The sequence below is a fragment of the Dromiciops gliroides genome, chromosome 1 (assembly GCF_019393635.1).
Source record: "Dromiciops gliroides isolate mDroGli1 chromosome 1, mDroGli1.pri, whole genome shotgun sequence".
Lineage (NCBI taxonomy): Eukaryota > Metazoa > Chordata > Mammalia > Microbiotheria > Microbiotheriidae > Dromiciops > Dromiciops gliroides.
In genome coordinates, this window is record NC_057861.1 from 530386761 (window position 1) to 530397210 (window position 10450).

At 36.8% G+C, this 10450-nt stretch overlaps 1 protein-coding gene across 1 annotated transcript in view; it reads right to left on the bottom strand.

Annotated features, from left to right (window-relative positions):
* The window catches only part of LOC122734485 (cytochrome P450 3A21-like), a 48011-nt gene that overhangs the window by 29373 nt on the left and 8188 nt on the right, over positions 1 to 10450 (bottom strand). Inside the window, exons 2-3 of the mRNA XM_043975346.1 lie at positions 7503 to 7596; positions 4269 to 4321 (exon numbers count right to left, since the gene is read on the bottom strand). Coding sequence (XP_043831281.1) covers positions 4269 to 4321; positions 7503 to 7596 — 147 coding nt within the window. The remainder of the gene's footprint in view (positions 1 to 4268; positions 4322 to 7502; positions 7597 to 10450) is intronic.

The following is a 10450-nucleotide window of genomic DNA, read 5'->3' on the forward strand; positions in this document are numbered from 1 at the left end:
GCATCAAGATAGAAAAATGTAAAGTTTTTTTCAGAGATCTGCATAGCAAGATAGCTTCTTAAGTCAACAAAGCACATTATCTACCTATGGAATGCTCAATTCCCTTAGAGCTAGATGATAAAATAGCCAGCACCACCCTATCCCTCTTCTTTCTCCCTCCTACCCCAGTCACAGTATGTGTTTTACAGTCATAGGTCTACAGCTAGAAGGAACCTCAGAGAAAGGCCATCTAATCTAAACCTCTGATTTTACAATGGAAGAAACTCAGCAAAGGGATATTACTTGTCTATGGTCAAAACAGTTGTATGCATCAAAGGCAGGAGTGGAAATGAGATTCTCCGACTTCACAGCCAGTTCTCTTTCCATTGTACCACAATGTCTCTAGACTGTAATGATAACAATTCAGCTAATCTTCATCATTATGTGGAGGTAACTATAAGATCTTGAAGACTGTACTAATAATACTCGAGCACTGTTAAATGCCCTACCAAGCTATAAAAGACTATGAGTACTTGTCTGGCTACAAACTATGGGTCTGTCATCCAAATATGAGCCTAGCTTAGTTTGGAAAAGACCCACCACCAAAGAACTGTTTATTGATTGATGATTTTTTCATCCAGAGCAACTCTAGAAGACTAGACCAAATATTAAGCAATATGACCAAGCAGGATTTATACCAGGAATGCAGATATGGTTTAATATAAGGAGAACTAATAACATAATTGATTATATTAATAACAAGAGTAATAAAAATCATATGATTATATCACTTGATGCAGAAAAGCTTTTGATAAAGTTCAACACTCAGTTTTATTAAAATGCTTGAAAGTTTAGGTATAAATTGATTTTTTCTTAAATTGATAAAAAAAAGCAGGGGACAGCTAGGTGGCTCAGTGGATAAAGCACCGGCCCTGGATTCAGGAGCTCCTGAGTTCAAATCCGGCCTCAGACACTTGACACTTACTGGCTGTGTGACCCTGGGCAAGTCACTTAACCCCCATTGCCCCAACAACAACAACAACAAAAAAAGCATTTACATAAAACCATCAGAAAGCATTATTTGTCATGGGAAAAATTGAGAGGTCTTCCCAATAAGACTGGGTGTGAAACAAGGATGCACCCTCTCACCAATATTATTCAATATTGTACTAGAAATTCTAGCAATAGCAATAAGAGAAGAAAAAGAAATACAAGGAATCAGAACATGGAATTAGGTGATAAAACTATCTCTCTTTACAGACAGTATGATGATATATTTGGAAAATCACAGACTCAGCTAAAACATTAGTTGAAAAGAAAAATAATTTTATCAAAGTAGCAGGATATAAAGTAACTCCACATAAATCATTAGCATTTCTATATGTCACAAACAAGACTCTACAAAAAGAGGTAGTAAGAGATATTCCATTTAAAATAACTCTCGACAGTATAAAATACCTAGGAGTACACCTGCCAAAACAGACCCAGGAACTATAAAAACAAAATTATATTTAAAACTTTTAATACAAATAAAATCAGATTTAAATAATTGGAGAAATAGTAATTGTTCATGGGAGGCAGGACGTATGTGATAGAAATGAGAGTTTTACTGAAATTTATTTACATATTCAATACCATCCCAATTAAATTACCAAAATTTGTTTTACTAAATTAAAAATAATAATAAAAGTCATTTAGAAGAACAAAAAGTCAAGAATATCAAAGAAAATAATGAAAAATATATAAAGGAAGGAGGTTTAGCAGAACCAGGTCTTAAACTATATTATAAGGCAGTAATTATCAAAACTATATGGTTGTTGTTATTGTTTAGAACTAAGATTGTTGTTATTGTTTAGAAAGACAGATCTGTGGAATCGAGTATACACACAATTTACAGCAACATAATAACCTTGTATTTGACAAGTGTAAAGATTTAAGGTCACTCAAAAAAAAAAGACTTAAGGTTTTGGGATAATTCATTATTTAATTTAAAATATTGTTGGGAAGGGGCAGTTGGGTGGCACAGTGGATAGAGCACCAGCCCTGGAGTCAGGAGGACCTGAGTTCAAATCTGGGCTCAGACACTTGACACTTACTAGCTGTGTGACCCTGGGCAAGTCACTTAACCCCAATTGCCTCACAAATATATATATATATATATATATATATATATATATATATATATATATATTGTTGGGAAAACTGAAAAGCAATATGTAAGAAATTGGGCACAGAACGATATCTTACACAATTTACCAAGATAAGGTCAAAATGGATACATGACAGATATAAAAAGAGATTTACAAGAAAATTAGAACATAGAACATATTACTTATCAGACTTAATGGAGAGTCAATTTATGAATAAACAATAGATTGACAGAAAAGTTAGATATGAAATGGATCATTTTGATTACATTAAATTTAAAAGGGTTTATATAATCAAAATAAATATATCTAAGATCAGAAGAAAAGCAGAAAATTGGGGGATTTTTGTAAAAAGTTTATCAGATAAAGGTCTCATATCTAAAATACATAAAGAACTTTGTCAAATCTATAAGAATACAAGTCATTCCCCAATTGATAAATGGTCAAAGGATAGAAACAGAAAATTTCCCAAAGAGGAAATCAAAACAATTCATGATCATATGAAAAAAATACTCTAAACCATTATTGGTTGCAGAAATGCACATTAAAACAACCTTTAAACATCATTTTATACCTACCAGATTGGCTAAAATTATGGGGGGGGAAAGTACCAAATGTTGGAGAGGATGTAAAAAAATCGAGACACTAATTCACTGTTCAGAGAACTGTGAACTGATCTTACCATTTTGGAGAGTAATCTGGAATTATACCCAAAGAATTATTAAACTCCCTTTGACCCAGAAATACCACCACTGTTTCCAAAAATAAGTGAAAATGGAGGAAAAAAACCCTATATGTCCTAAAATACCAGCTCTCTTCATGGTGACAAAAAATTGGAAATTAAGGGAATGCCCATCAACTGCGCAATGACTGATCAAGTTGCGATCTATGATAGTGACAGAATACTACTGTGCTATAAGAAATGATGAGCTTGATGATCTTAGAAAAGCATGGATAGAGTTGCATGAAATAATGAAGAGGGAAATGAGCAGAACCAACAAAAAGTTATATAATAGTAACTACAATATTGTTTAAAGAACAACTTTGAGTAACTAAATCATTGACTATTATAAATATCAAAATTAACTACAAAAGACCTATGAAGGAAGACACTATCTGCATCCTTATAAAGAACTGATAAATAGAAGTATGTATAGAATAATATTATATAAATATACATAGATTATAGATGTAGATGTAGGTATAGATATAGGTATAGGTGTAGGTGTAGACATATAGATATATATAGATATAGATATACATGCATATACATATTTGAGTTTAATGGGGAAAGAGGAAAAAAGAAAGCTATGTAACTTTATTATATATTTAAAAGGAAAGCAAGTTGTAAATAATAGATTTGCAATTTCACATGCAAGAATAAATCAATGAATTGGACTTTGCTGAAACATTTGTGCCACAGCCTAAGTGAATTTCTCAACAAAGACCGGGTTCCTCACTTGCTCATGTAACTGATATGTCTTCATCTCTACAAAAAGCCCTCCCTTCTCCTTCAGTACACAGTATGCTTGACCTCATATCCTTAGCTAGAGCTTCTAATTGTCTTATTATTATAGAATCATTGGATTTACAGATGGGAAGGTTCTCAGGGAGAACCTAGTCAAACTCTTTTATTTAACAGAGCAAGAAACTGAGGCCCAGTGAGGAGAATTGACTGTCCAACTATCCAGGCAATGAGACACAGAGCTGGAATTCAAACCCAAGGCCTGACTTCAAATCCAGTGCTATTTCCATAATGCCATTCTATAGTTCCATGATCTGTTTATTGAATTCCTTATCTTTTTTTTTCCAGTGAGGCAATTGGAGTTAAGTGACTTGCCCAGGGTCACACAGCTAGTAAGTGTCAAGGGTCTGAGGCCGGATTTGAACTCAGATCCTCCTGAATCCAGAGCCGCTGCTCTATCCACTGTGCCACCTAGCTGCCCCGAATTCCTTATCTTTTAAGACAGAAACTCAAACATCACTTTTTCCTTGCCTTCCAACCTACCTATACAAACAACAACCTTTCCCCTTGTCTTCTACACAACACTTGTTATGTAACTCTCCAACAAATTTAGACAGTAACATTGTGTCAGACTTATCTGTGAGCTCTATGAGGGCGGGGTCCATCTTTATACTTACCCCCACATTTTGCCATATCTCTTAAAACATTTCTGGTCAAAGTCCAAAATTCCCTGAAGAATAATTAAAGCAGATTAGATAATGGGAATAACATAGTTTTACTTCATTGGCACCAAATGCACCATATGAAGGGCATCAGAAATGCTTGAGCTGGAGTGATCATCTAATCTAACAACCTTGTTATGCAGAGAGGCAGGCGGAGGGCACTCAAGGAAAAGGCTTTCTAAGATCCCTGGGCTTTTCATAAATAGCTTCAGCAGGAACTGGGAGAGGAAGTCAAGAAGGAGAACTGTCTTACTCATTTCTCATCTAGCATAGGATTTGATTTTTTTCTAATTGTTAAAAATGTCTTTGGGGCAGCTAGGTGGCACAGTAGAAAGAACACTGGCCCTGGATTCAGGAGGACCTGAATTCAAATCCATTCTCAGATACTTGATACTTACTGTGTGACCCTATGCAAGTCACTTAACCCCAATTGCCTCACAAATTAATAAATAAATATATATTCAAAATGTCTTCAATAACTATTTTTTTGTTTTTGTTTTTGTTTTTTAGTGAGGCAATTGGGATTAAGTGACTTGCCCAGGGTCACACAGCTAGAAAGTGTTGTCTGAGGCCAGATTTGAACTCAGGTACTCCTGACTCCAAGGCTGGTACTCTATCCACTGCGCCACCTAGCTGCCCCTAGAATAACTAGTTTTTAACAATTTATCTGTCCCACTCACTCCCTTCTCCCATTGAGAAAATTGGGGGAAAATGCCTCAATATATATCTACATAGTTCAACCAAATAAATCCCCATATTAGCCATTAAAAAGGATTTAGAGATGAAATGGGCTTAGAGATCAATTAGGCCAGGGGTTCTTAACCTGGGGTTCGTGAATTTGGGGAACTTGGGGGAGGGTTTTTTTGAGATTTGCTCTTTTGCCTCATTTTATTTTTAATAAACATTTTTATTTAAGGTTTTGAATTCCAAATTCTATCCCTCCCTCCCTTCCTTACTCCCCTCCCCTCTCCCTAAGGCTGCAAGCAGATATAGGTTACATATATGTTATTATATTAAATATTTCCATATTTATCATTTTGTATAAGACTTGAATAAAAGAAAAAATGAAAGAAAGTGAAAACCAGCATGCTTCAGTCTGTGTTCAATTAATATCAGTTCTTTCTCTGAAGCTGGATAGTATACTTCATCACTAGTCCTTTGGGATTGTCTTGCATCATTGTATTGCTGAGAATAGCTAAATCATTCACAGTTCTTCATCATACAATACTGCTGTTCCTGTGTACAACCTTCTCTTGGTTCTGTTTACTCCGCTATGCATCAGTTCATGTAAATATCATAAATTTGTTTTTTTTAAATATTTGATAATTGCTTTTTTAATATATTGGTTTCCTTTTTAATCCTATATATTTTATTTTATGTGTTTAAAAACAATATTCTAAGGGGGACTCTATGGGCATCACCAGACTTCCAAGGAGAACCATGACTTAAAAAAATATTAAGAATCCCTGGTTTAGATTAACCCCTAAATTTTACTGAGGGGAGTAAGTACCCATGTATTTCTATAGGGCTTTGTAATGATTAGCATTGGTGCAGTATCCAAATGGCAGTTTAACCCAAGAAATGACACCAACCAGCATCAGAAAGACCATTGCAGAGATGAATGCTAAGTCAGTTTCTGTGCCCAGCGCACAGGGTTCAGAATGTAGCAAATATATATTGTACTGAAGAAAAAGGGATAGTCTTAGACTCAGGAAGACCTGATCCCACCTCTGATACATACTGCCTGAGCCTGAGGGACCCTGGACAAATGTACTTTACCTCTCAGTGCTCCAGGCAACTCCCTGAATCCAGGTTCTTAGAGTAGATATTGATCTGCATTAATAGAAGGAGTTTCTTCCCAATGAGTTCCTTATGCCAAAAAAAAAAAAAATCACAGATCTGGTTTCCTACTCAAAAATCTAAAAAGTTTAGGGTATAGAGAGTGTAACCTAGTGTACTAAAAAGGCTGGATACTGGGTTTCTTTGTTTTTTCTCCATTTGAGCATGGGAGCTCTGAGAAGATTCTTTTCTCTATGTTGATTTTTGAGGAGGAGAAGATGAAAATGAAGGATCAAAGAATGATAAGATTAGTTATTTGGAGCTACAATGCATCTTAGAGGCCATTAAGTTCAACCTCTCATTTTATAGATGAGGAAACAGGGGCAGGTAGATGACACAGTGGGTAAAGTACTGGCCCTGGATTTAGGAGGACCTGAGTTCAAATCCGGCCTCAGACACTTGACACTTACTAGCTGTGTGACCTTGGGCAAGTCACAACCCTCATAGCCCAGCAAAAAAACAAAAATAAAAACAAACAAACAAACAAAAAAACACAAGATAGATGAGGAAACAGGGGTAGCAATTTGGGCAGAGTCACACAGGTAGTAAGAATCTGAGGTGAAATCTGAACCAAGGTTTTGCTGACTCCAAGCCCAATTACCTCCAATAGCTCCAATTTAAGGTATATAAACTACTTTACTCCCAACATTATAGAGATATAAATAGTGAAAGTATTCTTATCATTTCATTTCATAGATGAGTAATGAGAGAATGAAAGGTTAAGTGATTTAGCTCTGACTTTTTAAAAATGTTTGGTTGATTAGTCATCTCAGACTTTATGACCCCATTTGGGGTTTTCTTGGCAAAGATACTGAAGTGGTTGACCATTCCCTTTTCCAGATCATTTTACAGATGAGAAAACTGAGGCAAAAAGGGTTAAGTGGCTTGCCCATGCTCACACAGCTAGTAAGTGTCAGAGGCTGGATTTGAACTCAGATGTTCCTGATTCCAGGGATAACAGACACTCTATCTACCTGCTATATAGCTGCCCTTTACCCTGATTTGCTTAGGGCTAAACAGCTACCTTGAGGAAAAGACAGAAATCAAACATAGGGATTCTGACTCCAATACCACTTCTTCTACCAATTCACCATGCTGACTCCAGATAACCAAATGATGGTTTTCTTTGGTAGCTGCAAGAAATTAGTCTTTCAAGCTTGCCTTAGGTTTGTTTGTTTTTTGAGAGTTAGATCCCTGCTTCCCTATCTCCCTGCTTCCAAATCTTCCTCTTCAAGGTAGTACATAATAAAATGGTGATGGGGAGATATAAAAAGTAAAGAAACAGCAGCATAGGCCCCACAATTGCAACACAGGTAAGGAAGGAATTTTTTTGAGTATATTCATACTCACATTACGATATTCAAGAAATGTCCCAAAGAATGGAAGAGGCCTTGGCCCAGGAATACCCAGCTTCTTAAAAATGCTATATGGCCAGATCCCATATCTGTGAGGGGGGAAAAGTTAATAAACACAGATAATATTAATAATTTATTGACAGTGACAACTAGTTTTTGTTTTATATTTATCATATATATACATGACATGGTAGATAATTTATATTTATATAGGATTTCAAAATTTGCAAAGTCCTTTAAAAATACTATCTCATTTTATCTTCAAAACAGAAGTGGTAGATGAGTGCCAATATTATCCTCATTCTACAGGTGAGGAAACTGAGGCAGATAAAGGTTAAAACTTGCCCAGGGTCACTAGCTTACAAGTATCTGAGGCTGGAATTGAACTCAGGTTTTTATGACTTCGGGTTCAGAGCTCTCTCTATCCACTGTCCCACCTAGCTATCTCCATAAATGTTCTTCATTAAACACATTCTATAACCAAATTGCTTTTTCCTTTTTGTAACCTATCATCTATTATACACTATCATTTGGTAAATTTGGGTTTTTAGTGGAACCTTTAGGTTGAAGGAAATATTATTAAATTATATCCATTTGAGAAATATTTGTTGAGTACAAATAAATGGTCTATATATTTATTTTAAGTTATAATCCATTTAAGGATTACAACTCAAGTGTAAATGCTTGGGTTTAAAATAACTCAAATGTTATCCTTGGGATTAAAAGTTCAACAAATTCCTAGGTTGTTTTCTCTCTTTTTCAAGGAGTTCAATATTTGATTCATAGTCTTCTCTGCTTCAACTCCCAGCCTTATATTTAGGGAATTTGATTTACATATTGATATCTCCTTAAATATACTTGTTTCCCTGTTCAGCAACCTCCTCAACCCTCATAATCTGTACCTTCTCTTAGTTATATGTGGATGTATAGAGATGGTCAGCATGGATGATCATCCATCATTCTGAAACTCTATTCTTTGACCTGCCTCTCTCTCTCTCTCTCTCTCTCTCTCTCTCTCTCTCTCTCTCTCTCTCTCTCTCTCTCTCTCTCTCTCCTCTCTCCTCTCCTCTGTGTGTCTCTGTCTCTGTCTTTCTGTCTCTATCTCTCTGTCTCTGTCTCTTTCTCTGTCTCTCTCTGTCTCTCTCTTTCTCTCTCCTCTCTCCTCTCTTTCTTCTGTGTGTCTCTCTCTGTCTCTATCTCCCTCTGTCTCTCTCTGTCTCTGTGTGTGTGTCTCTCTCTGTGTCTCTCTTTCTCTTTCTGTCTCTATCCGTCTCTGTCTCTGTGTGTCTCTCTTTCTCTGTCTCTGTCTCTGTCTCTCTCTTGTTCTGCCCTCCCCCATGCTTCAACTTTCCTATACTTGATCTTCATAGCAACCTCCAGTCAGTGTGCCCTGTCCAGTCCCCCAGCTCTCAGTCACCCTTTCTCTGGCCTTAGTTTTCTCCTTTTGGCCCTAAATTTAACCAATTCAATTTATACTGCCCTCCAATCTTGAATCCCTTGCATCCTTGTCCTTTGGCCACACATTCTTTTCTAACCCCCATTCCTGGATCAGTCCCACCAACTGTCTTCTTCCTCACACTCATGAAAATGAACAACGACGGAAGAAGTCAAACAATAATTCGACTGGGTCCACTGGACACTTTTGTGATTCAGTAACAACTTAGTACTCCCTCCTTACTCTTCCCTAAACCAATTTACTTGCCAGTCATGACATCACCTTTCTTATGTCATGGTCTCCTTCAGGAATAAAGGACAAACAACAACAACCCTTTCATAGACAAACTCCTAGGGGAAAAAAAAGTTGTCTACCTTGTCTCTACTTTTCAACCTCCCACTCACTTTCCCTGATAATCTGGATTCTAAACCTACTACTCAACTTCAACTATTCTCTCCCAGGTCACTAATGATTGCTTTATTGATAAATCTGGTGGCCTTTTCTCTTTCTTTCTTTCTTTCTTTTTTTTTTTAGTGAGGCAATTGGGGTTAAGTGACTTGCCTGTCTGAGGCCAGATTTGAACTCAGGTACTCCTGACTCCAGGGCTGGTGCTCTACCCACTGCACCACCTAACTGCTCCTGATGGCCTTTTCTCAATTCTCATCCTTCTATATTTCTTCAGCATTTTATACTGTTGACCACTCCCTTCTTTTAGACACTCTTCTGCCTAGATTTTCATGAAACATTCCTGATCCTACCAATCTGGCTGATACTTCTCAGCTTCCTTTGCAGAATGATCACCCATGTCCCTCTGCCAATCATTGGGTATAACTCAGAATTTTGATTTAGACTGTCTTTTTTCTGCAGTCTCCCTCTAGGAGATTTCAACAATTTCCATGCTACAACTATCATCTCTGTGTAAATGGCTCCCAAATACACACATCTAGTTCTCATTTCTCTCAAAGGCCTTATTTCTCACATGAGCTCTAATACCATAACTCCAGATAACATCTGGACATTTTCATAGACCTATCAATCTAAACATTCCCCAACTGGTATAGTGGATAGGGTGGGGACCTTTGAGTCAGGTTCGAATCCTGCCTTAAGATTCTTGATAGTTGTATGAACCTGGACAAATCACGCAACTTCCTTGGCCCTCAGTTTCTTCATCTGTAAAAGGAGAGCATTGGTCTAGATGACCTCTAACATCCCTTCTAGCTTTAGATCTTTGATTCTATAATCTTTATTCCTAACTTCCCCCCCTTCCCTTCTTAACTTATTTTTTTCTGCTAATGGAACCATTTTTCTAGTGAGCTATGTTCCCAAACAACCAGTCATTCCTGCCTGACTCTTCCCTCAGCCTTCCCACCTGACCCATATCCATTCAGCTGCCAAGACACATCAATTTTATCTTTACATCTTTCCTTTACATTGCTTTCTTCTCAGCAACACCATAGTGATTCTATGTCCAGTCCTCTCATTTGGACAACTATACCAGCCTACTCATT